The sequence below is a fragment of the Calypte anna genome, chromosome 15 (genome assembly GCF_003957555.1).
Source record: "Calypte anna isolate BGI_N300 chromosome 15, bCalAnn1_v1.p, whole genome shotgun sequence".
Classification (NCBI taxonomy): Eukaryota; Metazoa; Chordata; class Aves; order Apodiformes; family Trochilidae; genus Calypte; species Calypte anna.
This window is the reverse complement of record NC_044261.1, coordinates 11,788,970-11,805,708: the sequence shown is the minus strand read 5'-3', so window position 1 is coordinate 11,805,708 and position 16,739 is coordinate 11,788,970. Positions and strand designations below refer to the sequence as shown.

At 58.5% G+C, this 16,739-nt stretch overlaps 2 protein-coding genes across 2 annotated transcripts in view; both read left to right on the top strand.

The window, feature by feature from the left end:
• Nucleotides 1-1,585, top strand: part of NF2 (neurofibromin 2) — a 48,635-nt gene extending 47,050 nt beyond the window's left edge. Inside the window, 1 exon segment of the mRNA XM_030460441.1 lies at nucleotides 368-1,585. Coding sequence (XP_030316301.1) covers nucleotides 368-418 — 51 coding nt within the window. The 3' untranslated portion in view covers nucleotides 419-1,585.
• A 5,710-nt stretch (nucleotides 1,586-7,295) lies between these two features.
• Nucleotides 7,296-15,174, top strand: CABP7 (calcium binding protein 7). Its single transcript, XM_030460608.1, has 5 exons — nucleotides 7,296-7,554; nucleotides 11,020-11,163; nucleotides 12,650-12,762; nucleotides 13,418-13,571; nucleotides 15,047-15,174. Exons 1-5 carry the CDS (start codon nucleotides 7,446-7,448, stop codon nucleotides 15,172-15,174), a joined length of 648 nt encoding a protein of 215 aa, XP_030316468.1. The 5' UTR covers nucleotides 7,296-7,445.
• The last annotated feature ends 1,565 nt before the right edge of the window (nucleotides 15,175-16,739 follow it).

Genomic DNA, 16,739 nt, shown 5'->3' with positions numbered 1-16,739 from the left:
GGGACAGGAGCATCCTGCAGCCCACCCCGTGGGATTGGCACCTCTGCTCTGGGCTCTGTGTGTCCCGCAGCCACACTCCTTACTCGATGGGATCCCCTCCAGCCTTTCCCGGGCGACAGGAGGTGCCGGCATCACTCACCCCCACACACACACACCCGCCTGCTCTTTGCCCATGGGCTGTGCATGGCACCCCTGCTCCTGCCTGCCCGGGGATTTGGGGGGGACAGGAGGGGATTGAGGCAGCAGCTCCCTCCTGCTCAGCCCGGCGCCCTCCCAGGGAGTGAATCCCTTCCTGGGTGCCATGTGGGAAAGAGGTGGGGGGTGTCACCCCCACCCACCTTCACCCACCCCCTCTGCTCTCTTCCAGCTCACTCTCCAGAGCACCAAGTCCCGCGTGGCATTCTTCGAGGAGCTCTAGGAAGTGACCACAGCGCTCTACCCACCGGCCCCGAGTTCCCCTGGGACCACCGTGTCCCAAAAGGAGCTGGGGGGTCCAGGCATGGCCCCCCACCCCCCTGGCCGCTGCCAGCCTCCCCACAGCGACAGCGTCCAGCCCAGCTGCCCATGGACTCTGTGATGTTCTACACCTCAGAGACCCTTCGTCCTCCTCCCTTCTTTATTTTTCCCGTGGTTTCTTCTTTTTTTTTTTCTTTTCCTCGGGTAGTTTTGACCCCTCCCCCGGTGGTGTGTGTGTGTGTGTGTGTGTGTGTGTGTGTGTGTGTGTGTGTGTCCCCAGGCTGACAGCACCCTGAAGGGATCCCCAGCAGGGATGCCATCCCTCCGGCGCTGCCCGGAGCTCCATTAGAACTCAGAGCATGTTCCAGTGGAGTGCTGTAAATCAGGAGCCGTCTCGCCGGCTCTCCCAGCGCCTGCAGGACCTCAGCTTCTGGGGATTCGAGCTGCTGCGGCTGCCCTGGGGAGGAGAGACACGGGGAGGGGAGGGGGGGAGATGGGGAGGAAGGTCTCCTCCTTTCTGGCAGGGATAAGGAGCAGAGCAGCTGCTGCCAACCAAATGCAATTGCCCTGCAAACTGTGAGAAACACAAGCAGCTCGAAGCTGGGGGGGCTTTTGCAGGGTGCCTAGGGTCCCACACCCCCTCAGGAAGCATAGGGACACCCCCCAGCTTTTCCCATTCCCCTTGGGGATGGTGCCTTCCTGAGGCTGCCTGCTCCTGCCTGTCCTTCCACCCATGCTTTTCCTGACAGCTCTGACTCCCCCCCCAGCAACAGCCATGGGGGCAACGGGGATATCTTGACCTTTCCCTCCTGCCTTCATCCCAAATCCTGCCCTGAGCTCGGGGGAAACTTCCCATCACCCCGGAACGCTGCCTCGGGCTTCCACTTGGGACCCCCACTTCCTCCCTCCCCAACCTTAGTTGACCCCCAGCCCCACTGGAGTGAGCTGGAGGCTCAGCCCTGGGGCTCAGCATGTCCTGAACCCTTTTTATTTAATCCCACTCTGCCCCGGTGGGTGCCCCGTGAGCAGCTGGGGGCTGGGGCTGGCACAGCCCCTTCCCCTGCACCGCCAGACTGGGGAGAAAAATCCCTTATCTCCTTGGTTTTAATAAAAATTCAGCCCACTCAAAGAGAGGGAGCTGGGACTCGTTTGGTGTTTTGCTTTGGGAAAAACCTCCTGAAGCTGCCGCAGGGCAGGTTTTCATGGGAAGCACGTTTGCAGCCTTGGGGTCCCTGGGGCAATTCCCTGCAGGATGGTGTCCCACTTCCCATGGTCCCTGCTCTCCCCACTCCCTCGGGGCTGCCCTATGTCCCACCAGGAGGGGCCGAGCCCCGTGTTTGCCATCCCTGGGGCTCTGCCTGGTGCTGCCTGCTCTCGGCACGCCCAGAATAAATGACATGCTGCCTTGACCCTTTTTAAATTTTTTTTATTAATTACGGATTAATTAAAAGCTCTCCTTTGGGGACCCAGGGACCTGAGCTGGGACTGCCAGCGGGGCTTCACCAAACCCCTGTTGGTGTCATCAGCAAGGACCCAACACAGGAGCTTCTCCCATCATTCCGGGGAGGATACAGGTGGGGCTTTTTTCCCTTTTTTCAGCCCAAAAGCAAAGGCAAAAGGGCTTTTCCCAGTCCAGGTTGCGGGGCAGCAGCTCAGGGGGTTGCAGATTCAGAGCATTTGCTGCCCACAGCCTCACAGCCCTGTGCCAGCACTCCTGTCCGCCCTTCGCCTCCCCTTTCCACTTGCAGAGGAAATTTCCTTCTCATTTTTTCCTTTTTTTTTTTTTTTTTTTTTTTTTAGCAAAATTAAATTAATCTCTGCCGAGGCGGCGGCAGAGAGGGGAGTGGGTTGGTTTGAGATGACTTTGCCCAAGGAGAAAACCCCATCAGACGGCGCTTCTCCAGTCCTTCTCCCAACACCTTCCTCCTGCCACGGATTCTTGGGAAGGAAATCGAGAGGGTATTTTTTGCTCAGCCAAGGCAGCATCTCGGCAGTGATTCATTTCGGCAACGATTCTCCAGGCACTTCAGTGCTAGAGTTACCTTTGGCTTAGGGAAGGGCTCATGCCAATTGCTCAGATGTCCCTACCACGCTATTTCACTTTCCAACCATTAAATACTCTCCAAAAGAACCCAAACACACAGACACACACAAAAAAAACCCCACAAAAAACCCCAAACAAACAAAACAAAAACAAAACCAAAAAAAACCAAAAACCAAACACAAAAAAACCCCACCTCGGACCTGGGCTTTGGCCCCTCCCACCTCGGAGCTATATTTGGGAACCCAAACTAATTTGGGCTCCCAAAGCCTTTCCCGTCCTCCCTCCCCACCAGCTGCCCGGAGCTTTGCCTGGCCTTTCACCCATCCGTGGGTAATTTGCTCCAAAATCCATCCCAGCACATCCCGGGGTGGGCAGCAGCTCCAGAAACCTGACCCCGGTTATCTCATCCAGGAGTGGGCAGGTGGAACTGGCTGCAGCCACACCTCCCCACCCCTCTCCATCCTCTCTCCCTCTTCATCCTTTCCCTTCCTTCTCCACCCCTCTCCATCCTTCTCCACCCCTCTCCATCCCTCTCTATCCCTCTCCACCCCTCTTCATCCCTCTCCATCCTTTTCCATCCTTTCTCCACCCCTCTCCATCCATCTCCATCCCTCTCTATCTCTCCCCTCCTTCTCCATCTCTCTCCACCCCTCCCCATCCTCCATCCTCCTCTATCCTTCTCCATCCCACTCCACCCCCCTTCTATCCTTTTCCATCCCTCTTCATCCACCTCCATCTTTTACCATCCCTCTCCTTCCATCAAGAAACAGCTCACTGAACTCCCAGCTGACAGCGTGGCCCCAGGAGATTGATGCCTTTGCCACCTCCAAGGTGCCTGTGCCAGCAGGTGACTTTAAATTGTCACAAGGGCCACCCCAAACCATTCATGTCCCCTCCCTGCAGTTGGCATGGATGACATTATATCCCAAAGGACACTGTAGTGTCCTGAGGGGAGTTATCCATGGGGTTGTCCTGGAGGATCCCATCTCTGTGAGCTTCCCCATACTTCTGAGGGGTTCCCATTCCATCTCCAACCCCATCCTGTCTCATTCTATCTCCATCCCTTCCCATTCCCACCCCTGTGAGGCACTCCCATCCCATCCTCATCCACATTCCATCACCATCCCTATCCCATCCCGTCTCCAACCTCATTCCCACCTCATCCCATTCAACTCCATCCTCATCCACCCCCCTTCCCATTTCTGCCAGGGAACAAACCTCGTCACAAGGACAACAGGGAATTTCAACTGGGGGACATGGCAGGCAGCAGCCTTGCAAACCTCTGGAGAAATGGAGCTTCCCATCACCCATACAATCTGAGGATACAATCTGAGCAGGGAGCAGATCCAGCACAGGAGCTGGGCAGAGGGACAGCAGGGAGTGAGGAGGACATCAGCACTGCCAGGGTGACTTGATCATAAACCAGAAGAAGAGGAAATTAGGGATCAAATAACCCATCCCTGTGCCTTTATCCCTTGGAATTCCTCCTCCCAATCTTCCTGAGAGAAATAAAGACATCAACAGCAGGAAGTGAACATGGGAGCAAGAGCTCTCAAGAGCCAAGGTGCCAAATGCCAGCCCTGGATGGTGATTCTCCCACCTTTTTTGTGGGATCAGCTAATTAGGTGCCACCCATGGAGGGATGAAGAGATGAGGGGAGAGGTGACAGGGACCTGCTGGCCTGAGTCCCTAAGGAATAAAGGGCAAATTGAGAAGAGGAACCACTGATAAAATAGGAATTAGGGATTAGAATCTTTAATAGAAAAAAAAAAATAATTAGGGAAAAAAAAGCAACCTTTGCAACATTCTGACCATGTGGGAAACATGTAAATCACCTGGCTGTGCCTGGGATTTTTAAGCTGAAATCCAGGGGTTTAGGGACACTGCTGGCTCCACCCCATCATCTCTGCATGGGGTGATGGGCTGAGAGCTGAGGAAACTAATTCAGGGCTTCTGACCCCAAGACAACTTTGGGAACAGAAGCAAAGGAGCCACGGGGCAGATGAGGAGAGGTGATGGCACAGGTTGGAGCACAGGAGGGGCCTTCATCCCCTCTTCATCCTCCTTCATGAGAAAGAGGATGGTAGAGCTGAGCATGGTGGGGGGCTCCAACCAGGCTCAAGGGAAACTCCAAGGCTGCTCTGCTGCTGATCCCTAATGAGCAAAAAACCAAACAAGACTTCAAATGTAATTAAGCTGTTGTTTTATTCTCATTTTTTCCCCCTGTGCCTCTACATGCTCACGTCCTCCATCCCCAGGGATGAAGCAACAGGAGCCAGGATGTGTTGGCTGCCTCCTCCATCCACAGGGAAGGGTGCTCCAGAGATCTCCCGGAGGAAATTGTGGGGAAAAGCCCAGAAATGTGCAAAATTATTCCTGCCGGGATTTTGGGTGGTGAGAAATTAATGAGTTTCCAGCCTGGGGCCTCTGGTGGGCAAAGGGAGAATTAATGCGGTGGGCAACTTGGTTAACACCGAGGAGCAAACTGATCTGCTAAGAAAAAAAAAAAAAAAAAAAAAAAGAAAAAAACAAAAGGAGGAGATTTTCAATTAGATTTCCTTGCCTTTTGGGGGGCTTCTTTCTCCCCCAGATCCCCTTCTTAATATCAGCATTTCCCCTCCCTCGGTGCTGGGCTCAACTGCAGTGTTAGACACCAGAGACACCGCATGGGGTGCTGCTCCCACTGCCCCAACATCATCCCGAGCCCAGATGGAGGATGAAGTTTAAGTGGATCTGGAAAAAGCACCCCCATGATCTGACATCCCGGGGGGACGGATCCTGCCCTGGGATTTCTCAGCCCTGACCTCCCCAGCGTGGCCGCGGGGGCTTTACTGCTGCCAGAGAAGGATTTTTTTTTTTCCAGCTAAAAAATGGCTTAAAGGGGACCCCAGGAGGTTAAAATCTACCCCTGGCTGCACGGGAAGAGCTGCTGGAGGTGTCTGGGGGAGGACGAGGGGACCTGGGGGGAAGGGTTCCCGTGGGAGCCCCCGCCCACCCGGCAGCGGTGATGTCAGGGCTGAGCCGGGGGGCTGTGGGATCTTGGAGGCGGGGTGGGAGGGGGGGGCATTGTAATGAAGGGGTTGAAGACTCAGGAACCCCATCCCCAAATTAAAAGGGTTCTTGTGACAGTCCCAACGTGAGAAGCACTCTGGAGCTTCCTGTGCCTCAGTTTCCCCAATACTCTCGATCGTCTTTGGGGGTGGGGGAAACACCTGCGAGGTGCCCCCCAGCTCCTGCCCTTTCCCATTCCCTCACGGCTCTGGGGACAGTTTCCCTTCTTTGTCCCCAACCCCTCTGCTCCCACCATGGCAGCCTCCCCCTCCTGCTGTGCCCAGGGAGATGCCACCAACGCAGAGGGGACACTGTGACCCTGGGGTCTGCCGGGACCATCCCTACCCAGGAGGACAAGGCAGGTGGTGGCACTTGGGTGCAATGATGTCCCAAATATCCCCGCCCCGGGTAGCGGGGTGCAGAAGGATGCCGTGGGGACAGGGATGTGACAGGGATATGGCACAGTGGGGAGCCACCGCGGCGCGTAAGCCCAGCTGTGACTAATCAGGGAGAAATAAGGTGAAAAATGTCACCGGGGTAGGGGGGGGGACAAAAAACTCCCGAAGTGAAGCCCTCTGTCCCCACTTCTCTCCTCCGCGACCCCTAGATATTGCCCCGGTGGCCCTGCCACCCCCAGCACCCTGGGTACCTGGGAGTGAGAACTGCCCCAGCCTGGGATGCTGCAGGCAGGGATTTTGGAGTGACAGCAGCCTGGCCCGCCAAGGTTGGGGACTCCAGGGTGGCAACTGCCCGGGCACGGGGTGCCAGGTGCAGGGACCTCAGGGTAACAGCAGCCCTGGGGTGACATGTGAGGGGATCCTGGGATGACAACTGCCCCGTCCCAAGCTGCCACAAGGCCCCACCATCGCCGACATCGCCACCGGGGCTGCCGTTCTCCACCCCCGACCCCCTCGTCCCCCCCACTCCGTCCTGGTTCCCCCGAGGGTCCCCCGGAACAACCGGGTCAGGATCCTGTCCGGGACCCCCGGCTGGCTGTGACACCCTCTTTGCCGCAACTCCCCGCCCCACAGGGGTGGGAAAGAAAGGGGGGAGGGGGGAAGGCACCACATCCCCCGCCTCCCTCCTCCCCCCCCCTCCCCCGCCCCCAGCCCCATTTTCCAGGCGGGACCATTCAAAACCCGCCCGGCCCCGCCGCTACTCCTCGGATTCCGCCGCCTCTTCCCCGGGGCCGCGGCCGAGGATGCTCCGGCTGCCGGGGGAGGGGTGGGGGGAGCGTGTGCGCGGCGCCGGGGGCTGAGCCAGCGGCAGGGGGGGGCTGAACTCCGGCCCTGCCCGGGACACTTGGTGGTGAGGAAGAAGAGGAAGAGGAAGAAGAAGAAGAAGAAGAGGCCGCCCTCGGCCTCGGCCCCGCCATGCCGGGCCCCACTGGGGAGGGAGGCCCAGGGGCAGCGGCCCCCCAGGGGCTGTGAGCAGCCCGGGGGGGCCCCGGAGCAGCATGGACGGTCCCGTGCCCGCCCTCCCCTTCGCTGCTGTCGCCGCCGCCGCACCCGGGATTTAACCCGGTGCCTGGATGCTCTCGGCTCCCGTTACCACTTCGGGAGGGCATGTGCCAGGGGAAGAGGGTCCCCCCCAACCTCCTCCGGCCCGGACCCCCCCAGCGCCCTGACTCCCCGGTGAGGGGCTCCGCCGCCAGCCCCGTCCCACCACCGGCCCCGGGGAGCTCCCGCCCTGGCCCTCCTCCAACCCCCCCCCCCCTTCCCTGGCCGGTGGGTGCCGGGCGGGGGGCGGCGGGCACAGGGAACTTGGTGTGTTTTCTTTTTATTTTTTTGTTAGCCTACCCCAGTAACCGGCTGGGGCATCCCCACATCCCCCCTTTCCTACCCCTCCGAGGAGATTTGGGTTTAAACTTTGGCTTTTTTGCGGAGCCCCGAAAATGCCTTTCCACCCAGTGACGGCGGCTTTGATGTACCGGGGGATCTACACCGTCCCCAACATCCTCTCCGAGCAGCACCCGGTGGAGATCCCCGAGGATGAGCTGGAGGGTGAGTGGGATGGGGGGTGCGGGGGGAGGGTCGAGGGGGACATCCCGGGGGTTGGGAGAGAAGGGGCTGCGGTGAGAACCCCCCCTCTGCCTCTGCCAAGGCGAGCGGGATGCGGATGGATGGAGCGAAGGAGGAGGAGGAGGAGGAAGGAAAGCGTGGGAGATACGAGCACCGGGGGGGGGGGGTTGGGGGATGATGTGGGGGTCCCGGCCCCCGTTGTGACAATATGAGACAGCAGGCAGCGAGAGGGGGGCTCGGGGCTGGACACCCCCGGCGTGTCGGGGCCAACCCCCCCCCCCCCCCCGCTGTCATAATATGACAGTGGCTGGAGGGGGGGGGCTGTCAGCCGGGACACCCCACCGGGGCCACTGCAGACCCCCCCCTTCCACCTCCTCCGGTGCCATCAGCTCCTGACCGGGAGGAGCACCCTCCGGGGCTCTGCCCACCCCTGCGATGAGCGGAGCCAGTCTCAGAATGGCTTTTTTCACCCCAAAAGTTTGGCGGGGCGGCGGGACAGACGCTGCTAGGGGTGGGTGTCCCGGAGAGGGTCAGGGGAGGGGGCGGTGGAAAAGGGGCAGCACCTGCTGGCCCCAGCACCTATGGCTATTCCCAGCACCACCGGGGAAACTGAGGCACGGGGCGATCCCACGCTGTGCTTTCAGGAGGGGATGGGAACCCCTGGAGATGCCCTATGGGTAAACTGAGGCACAGAGCCCCAAGGCTGTGGAGGGGTGAGGGGGCTTCAGGGCCTGCCTGGGAGCACTGGGGAGGGTGGGATGGGTGTGCAAGTGCATGTGCACAGCTGCAGGTGTGTGTGTGTGTGCAGGGGCTGCATGTACAGGGATGTGAACATGCACTCACACCACCTTCCTACAGCCCCACTTCACCCCCTGCCTGTGTATGAAGCTTTCCCTGCCCTGTCAGAGCCTCGCTGCAGGGTGTCCATGTGTCACACACGAGCAGCACCACTGCAGCCTGGGCGTGCACGGATCTGGCCTGGCTGGGGATCCAGAACAGGATGTGCTGGTGCTGCTGCAGAGAGCGGGGTGGGGGTGTCTGTCTGTGTTTGTGTGTGTGTCTGTGTGTGCATTTGTTTGCCTGTGGGTGCACAGCAACACCATGCAGCCAGCCTGGTTGTGCAAGTGCCCACGTGCAACATTGGTGTGGGTGCAAAGTGCTGAGATGTGGGTGCACACACAAGTCCAGCGTGGCTGCAGGGTGTCTGCACAAGCAGAGAGGGTGTCACTGCAAGGTGGTGCGGTGTGTGTGTGTGTGCGCACAGAAACAGCACTAGTGCGAGGTGTTGGGGTGTGTGCATGGACAAGCACATCACTGCATAGTGTGCTCACACTCACGCACACGCACAGTGCTGCTACAGCCTGGCTGTGTCCATGTGTGTGCAGGCACCGGTATATCACGGATGCAAGGTGTGTGTGTGTGCACAAGTGCAGTGCTGCACAAGGTCAGTGTGTGTGCATGCTCCAGTCCAGCAACACTGCACTGGGGCTGTGTTGTGGTGTGTGTGTGTGTGTGTGTGTGTGTGTGCACACACAACCACCTCACTGCAAGGTGTCTGTGTGTGTGCGTGCACAAGCACAGCATCACTGCAAGGTGGCTCTGTGTGTGTGCATGCATAAATACAGCACCACTGCAAGGTGTTTGTGTGCACACAAGCACAGCATCAGTGCAAGGTGTTTGTGTACACACAACCACAGCACCACTGCAAGGTGTCTCTGGGTGTGTGTGCACACAGAAACAGCATCATTGTGAGGTGCCTGTGTATGTGCACACACAACTGCCTCGCTGCAAGGTGTCCGTGTGTGTGCGTGCACAGAAACAGCATCAGTGAGAGTTGTTGGGGTGTGTGCGTGCACAACTGCTTCACTGTAAGGTGTCTGTGTGTGTGTGCATGCACGGATCCAGCATCTGTGCAAGGTGTTTGCATGCACACACAAGCACAGCATCACTGCAAGGTGGCTCTGTGTGTGTGTGTGTGTGCGCACACGCAGATCCAGCATCTCTGCACGGTCTGTGTGTGTCCACAAGCACAGCATCACTGCAAGGAGTTTCTGTGTGTGCATGCACAGGAACAGCCTGGGGGCAAGGTGCTGGGACGTGTGCATGCACAACCACCTCACTGCAAGGTGTTCATGTGCATGCATGCACAGGTACAACAACACTGCAAGGAGGTTCTGTGTGTGTGTGTGTGTGTGCATGCAGGGAAATATCATCAGTGTGAGGTGTCTGTGCACACACAAGCAGAGGTTCTGTGTGTGTGCACGTTCATCACTGCAAGGTGTCTGTGTGCTTACATTCAGAAACACAGCACCAGTGCACAAGCACAGGATCACTGCAGGGTGTGTGCATGCCCAGGCTCACTGCTACGTGTGCGTGTGCATCCCTCTGCATCCATGTTCCTGTGTGTGCACTCACTGCCTTGTGGCATCCCACCTGGGCCTGCTGCAGCACCCAGGGTCCCTGGGGGGCCTTTGGGTCCCCCCCCCCCCAGCCCCCCACTGCATCCCCACTGTGTGAGATCGATGGTTCCAGCCCCAAGGTGACCCTGCTGGGTGCCCTGCTGGGGGGTGGGGGCGGTGCTCTCACCCTCCCTCTAATTTTTTTTGGTGTTTGTGCCCCCCCCCTCCCCATCCTTCCTTTGGGGCTCTGGGGCTTGGCTGGAAAGATTTAGGGGGATCTGGTTGGGGGACCCCAGCTTGACCACTGTGTCCTTGCTTGTGTGTCCCCCCCCCTGAGCTGGGTGTCAAGGAGCAGTCTGGGGTGAGCCCCCCCCAAACGGGGAACTGGGGGGTGCTGAGGGGAGCCAGAAGCACATCCACCCTCCCAGGCAGGGGCATTGGTCGTGGAGAAGTTTTCCCCATCAGTGAAAACTTCCCCAAAGCCCCTCAGAAAGTGTCACCCATGGGCCACCATCCAGGCAGGGAGGTCCCCAAGCCCAGGGTGGTTTTTCCCCCAAACCCAACATTCTCAGCCCGTTTCTCCCCCAAAAGGAGCAGAGCTGTGAGCACAGCAGGAGGTGGGATGAAGCTGATGGGCTTTTTGGGTGGGTGAGAGCCCCCTGTGCCCTGTTTCCCTCCAAGCTCACCACAGCCTCTCCCTGCCCCCCCATCCCGCCCTCCCCAGAGTTCGTTTTGAAGCAGAGGACCCAAATCCTCCCACTTTCTCCCCATGTTGGGTGCAGAGCCCTGAGGGTGCAGGAACACAGGGGCTCTCCCAGATGGGTCCCACAGCACCCTGAGGGTCTCCCCCAAGCCCCAGCACCCCACCAGAGGACATTTTTGAGGCAGGATGCTGTTGGGGTTTTTTTTACCTGTAGGAGGCTTGGCGGTGCCTTTCCTGCTGTGCCTCAGTTTTCCCTAAGGACAGGGTTGGTGGTTGATGAAGGTCCCAGGGGGGGGTCTGCGGTTGGGGGCGGCTGTCTGATCTGACCCCTCCTTGTCCCCTCAGAGATCCGTGAAGCCTTCAAGGTGTTTGACCGGGATGGCAATGGGTTCATCTCCAAGCAAGAGCTGGGGACAGCCATGCGCTCCCTGGGCTACATGCCCAATGAGGTGGAGCTGGAGGTCATCATCCAACGCCTTGACATGGATGGTAGGATCTTGGGATGGGGACAAGGACAACCAGGGGATCCCCCCCCCAGTGCCCCCACCCTGCTTTGGGGAAACACCCTCTTTGTCCCCTTTCCACCCTGCTGGCTGGTGCCTCATCCATCATCATCCTCTCTGTCATCATCTCCATCATCATCATCACCATCATCATCTTCATCATCTTCATCATCATCATCTCCATCATCTCCATTGTCTCCATCTCCATCATCACCTCCATCATCATCTTCATCATCTCCACCACCATCACCTCCATCATCCTTTGGGAGGATTTAACACTCCAGGACATGAAGGTCACTGCTGCTCAACAAACATCTCAGGATAGGGTGGTTGGGTTCAGGTCCTGCCCCCAACTCCAGAACCTGCCCCCTGGTCATGTCCTCAGCACCCAGTGCTCACCAGTCTCCAGGCCCTGCTGCCACCCCCCCGTCCTGTTCTTGTCACGCCAACACTCATCAGGACCTTAAAGCTCATTAATTTATTGGCTTCTCCCCCCTCCTTCCCAACCCTTTCCAGGGGTTTCCCACCCCCCCTACTCTCTTCATTACCCATGGGTGGAGACAACCCCAACACCAGCACTCTCTGCAGCCTGAGGATATGACCCCCCCTGCAGCTCCCCAGCCCTTCCCAGCTCCCCAGGGCCATGGCCACGGCAGGGGGTCCCCAACAGGCATCGGGGTTCCAGCTGGAATTGGGGTTCTAGGTGGTGTATGGGACCCTGGATGGGCTTGAGGGTCTCCAGATGGCATTGGAGGTCCCCAGCTAACATTGGGGGGTCTCCAGTTGGCACTCAAGTGGCACCGAGGACCCCAGCTGATGTTGGGGTCCCCAGGCTTTGTTGGAGATCCCCACTCAATGTTGGGGTCCCTGGTTGGCTTTGGGTGTCCCTAGGCAGCACTGAGGCATTAGGGGTTTCCCAGGGGGTTGGGGGTCCCAGCTGGCACTAGGGATCCCATCCAGTGTTGGACATTCTGGCCACTCATGGGGACCTCTAACTTGGCTGGAGGTGCCCAGATGGTGTTAGGGTCCCCACATGGTTTTGGGGGTTCCTGACCAACCATGTGGTCCTGGTTGTTACTGGGGGTCCCCAACCTGCTTGGGGGTCCCTGGATGGTGAAGTGCAAGGTTCAGGTGGTGCTCTGGGCCATTGTGGGTGACTTCTGGGTGGGATGGGGGGACTCTCTGAGCATCCCAAGTGCTGTGCCCAGAATCAGAGTCCCCCCAGGCTGCCCCAGAGCAGAGTGTCCCCAGCACTGCCTAGTTCAGGAGTGGGGTCACCCCAGAAAACACCAAGGTTTGGAGCAGGTCCCCTTGGGGTTACCTCTGGGCAGCACCAAGTCCGGGCAGAGTGTCCCCAACCAACACACACCTCCATGGGGACCCTTTCAGGGAGGGGGCGGAGTGGGGAGAGGTGTCACACATGTCCCCCAAGCCCGGGCACAGGGGGTGACAACCAGCTCTGTGTCCCCCAGGTGATGGGCAGGTGGACTTTGAGGAGTTTGTGACGTTACTGGGACCCAGGCTGTCCAACTCCAGTGTCCCAGAGAAGTTCAATGGCACCAACTTCGATGCCGTCTTCTGGAAGGTAGGGCCCCCCCCCCAGCCCCCCCCCGAGCACCAGGGTGGCTTGGGGTGAGGGTCAGGTTTAGGGTGGGGGGTTGGGGTTGAGGTTAGGGTCAGGGTTAGGATTAGGGTCAGGGCTGGAGTTGGGGTGAGGGAGAAGATCAGGGTCAGGGTGAGGGTCGAGGTCAGGAGCAGGGTTGGGGTCAGAGCTGGGGTTGGGGTTTAGGATTAGGATGATAGTCAGGGCTAGATTTAGGGTCCAGGTCAGGATCAGGGGCAGGGTTAGGGTTGGTGGAAGGGTTGGGGTCATCTGGGGTAAAGGTTCAGTTCAGGATCAGGGTTAGGGTCAGGTTTAGGGTGGGGGTTGAGCTCAGGCTCCAGGTTAGGGTTGGTGAAAAGTTTTGGTTTGGGGTCAGGGTCAGGACTGGGGTTGGGGTCAGGGCCAGGACTGGGGTTGGGGTCAGGGCCACCCCAGCCTGAGGTTTTTCTGTCCATGCCTGGGCAAGGGGTGGGTGATGGCAGGAGCACCCACTGGGTGCCCTTCCTGGGAGACAGCAACACCACTCAGCCGGGGCTTGGCCAGACACCAACCAAAACCAGAGGGGGACCCATCCCTAGAGCCCCTTCCAAGGGTGCTGGGGGCCCCCTGGCCATGGTGGTCACCCCCCTTCCCACAGTGTGACCTGCAGAAGCTGACAGTGGACGAGCTGAAGCGGCTGCTGTACGAGACCTTCTGTGAGCACCTCTCCATGAAGGACATCGAGAACATCATCATGACAGAGGAGGAGAGCCACATGGGCACTGCTGAGGAGTGCCCCGTCGATGTGGAGAGTGAGTCCTGAGCCTTCCATCAAGGCCATCCCCAAATTTCCCATCCCTGACACCACAGGGATGGTCCTGGGTCGTGGGGTGGGGGTGGATGTTCTGAACTCTTCCTTGGTTTCCCTGAGCTATGAGGGTGATGAAGGGGCTTGAGCACCTCTGCTGTGAAGACTGAGAGCCCTGGGGGTGTTCAGCCTGGAGAAAAGAAGGCTGAGAGGGGATCTCAGGAATGTCCCTCAGTATCTGAGGGGTGGGGGGCAAGAGGAAGGGGCCAATCTCTTCCCAGTGGTGCCCAGTAACAGGCCAAGGGATACTGGGCTGAAGGTAGAACACGGGAAGTTCCAGCTCAACCTGAGGAGAAACTTCCTGACTGGGAGGGTGAGGGAGCCCTGGCCCAGGCTGCCCAGAGAGGTTGTGGAGTCTCCTTCTCTGGAGCCTTTCCAACCCCTCCTGGATGTGTTCCTGGGGGATCCTGCTGGGGCAGGGGGTTGGATGGGATGAGCTCCAGAGGTCCGTCCCAACCCCTGACATTCTTGGATTCCCTGATGCCTGCAGCTCTCCCAGGAGGTGACATGGTCACATCCCATGGGAAGAGCTGTGTCAGGTGGGGGTTGTTGATGAAGATTCAGGTGTCACTTTAGTGCTGGGCTGGGTTTTTGTAGTGTAACAAGGCAACCAGGTGCCACTAATTGCCAGGGAGTGGGCATGAGCTTGTGTCAAGCCCACCTGTGCCTGATTAGGGCAGGCCCCCACTGCACATGAGCAGGACCAGGGGGCCAATAAAAGGTGAGGCCTGAGACACAAGCTCAGCTCAGTCCCAAGCTGGTCAGCAGAGAGGCCAGTTGCTCTTGGAGCAACAGCACCGATCTGGGCTGGTCAACTCTGAGAGCCATAGGCTTAGAGCATTGCTTGTGAGTCTCTGCTGGAACACCTGGTTGGACCTTGAAGTGCCGTTCCCTAAGAGAGGTTTGTCTTGCTACAGGTTTTTTTTTCTCCCGTTTTCTCCTCTTTGTTTGGTTTGCAGGAGCTCGGAGCAGTTTGCAAAATTGTCTTTGGGCTTCAGGTGTCACTTTAGCGCTGGGCTGGGGAGCTGCCAGCCTGTCCTGGCTCTCCTGCCCAACAGCTTTCTTCATCTCTTTTTCTTCTTCATTTTCTTCCTGGGTTTGGTTTTGAGTTTGATGGCCAGGAAATGTGGCAAGCAGTGAGATGGGGCCTCTCAGGTCAGAGTAAGGAGGTCCTGAACCTCTAAACGAGTTGGAGTTCAGTTGTCAAAAGCTGCCACTGGGATGCAGATGGTCCTTTTAAGTACCAAGGCATGGAGTGAGCTCACAAAATAAAGTGGAACAAAGGCAGGAGAGGGGGGTGTTTGGTTTTTTGCCCTGCCCTGGGTGATCCTGTGGCAGGGGGGTTGGACTGGGTGATCTCCAAAGGTCCTTCCCAAGCTCTGACATCCTCTGATTCCGTGTCTCCCCCTCTGCCCCCAGCCTGTTCCAGCCAGCAGATCCGTCAGACGTGCGTGCGCAAGAGCCTGATCTGCGCCTTCGCCATCGCCTTCATCATCAGCGTGATGCTCATCGCTGCCAACCAGGTCCTGCGCAGTGGCATGAAATAGCGGGGACGCCCCCGACCCCCCCCAGACACCTCCAGGGACAGAAAAACTCTCTCTCTATACACACAGCCCAGGGGAATCACAGCCCAACCCCTGCGATGGAGACCAACCCAAGGAAGGGTTGGGGTGGGACATACACACAGGACCTTGTGTCCCCATCCTGGGGTAATGGGGTGGCAGGAGGTGGGAATTTGGGGAAAAAGACCCCCCCTGCCCTCCCATGGGCACCACCACCCCAAAAATCAACCTGCCCGAAACAGTAAGTGCATGTAATGTGCATGGAGCCCCGTGTGCTGCCTCCTCCCCACGCTGGGGGGTTATTGTGTGTGTGTGTGTCACAAGGTGTGGGATCTGTTTGGGTCCGGCTGTCCTCGTGTCTGTAGCTCCATAGTTATGATCCAAACCCAACCCCCTGAGCAATACACCTGAGACAGTTTCCAGGCTGAGCTGGAGGCCTTTGCATGGACTTGGCTGCCAAGGGCTGGATTTCACACCCCCTACACACCCCCAACCCCTCCCCTCCCCATCTGCCCTTCCACACCCCTCCCCAAACACCCTGCACCGTGCCTCAGTTTCCCCACCCACCCAAGTGGAGGGGGAAACGCCGCTGACCTCCTGCTTGATGCACTTTGAGCCAATCCCCCCCACCCCTGGGAAAAGCTGGGGGGACCCCAAGCCCACAGGGGCCAGGTAACCCCCCTGCACCCCCCCGAGCCTCCCCAGCCTGTATGTAGCACCCACCTGGGCACCGGACTGGTTCGGATTTGGGGTCGTTTCTCATTCTTTGGAGTCATTTGGGGGGTTTGTTTTTGGGTTTGTTGAGGTCTTTTTGGTTGGTTTTTGTTTTGGTTTTAAGCTTTTTTTTTTTATTTTTATTTTTTATTTTCTCCTTGTTGGTTGTTTCCAATCTAAAATAAAATTGGGATTTCTGAAGCACTCTGGGATCCTGGGGGGGTTCCTGGGGATGTGTGTGAGGGGGGGATGACAGGATGGGGGGGAAGCTGAGCACCCCTGGGTGCTGCTGAGCCTCTGGCCAAATCCTCCTGGCAAGGAAAGTGGGCAATGGGTGGGGTTCTGTGTCCCCCCCAGCATCTGGGGGGGGCTGGAGCATCCCCAAATCTGGATCTGGGGGACACACATGTCTCCCATTCCCTCCCTGTGCCCCCCACCCCATCCCACGAGTCTGGCTCCTTCCCACAGGTGGGGGGCACAGGATTTGGCTCCTGGTGAAGATGGGCTCTGGGAGGGGGGGCAGCCAGGAACCCCCCAGCCAGGCTGCAAATGTTTCCTGAAGGGTAATGGGTAGAGGAGCACCCCTGGTCCTCCTGATTTACACCATGGTGGGGTTCGGCCCTGGGTGCAACCCCCCCCCCCCACTCTGGGGGCCACAAACCACCCAGGTGATGGCTTGTGCTGTGGGGGGTTGTGTCCCAGCCCCACCTCCTGCATTGCCCTCCCCAGGTGCTGCATTATTAATGACAAATTGATTAAAACACTAAATCCAGAGGAAATCTCGCAGTGCCCTGAGCCTGATGGGTTTAATGATGGGGGGTGGGAGGAATTGCCCC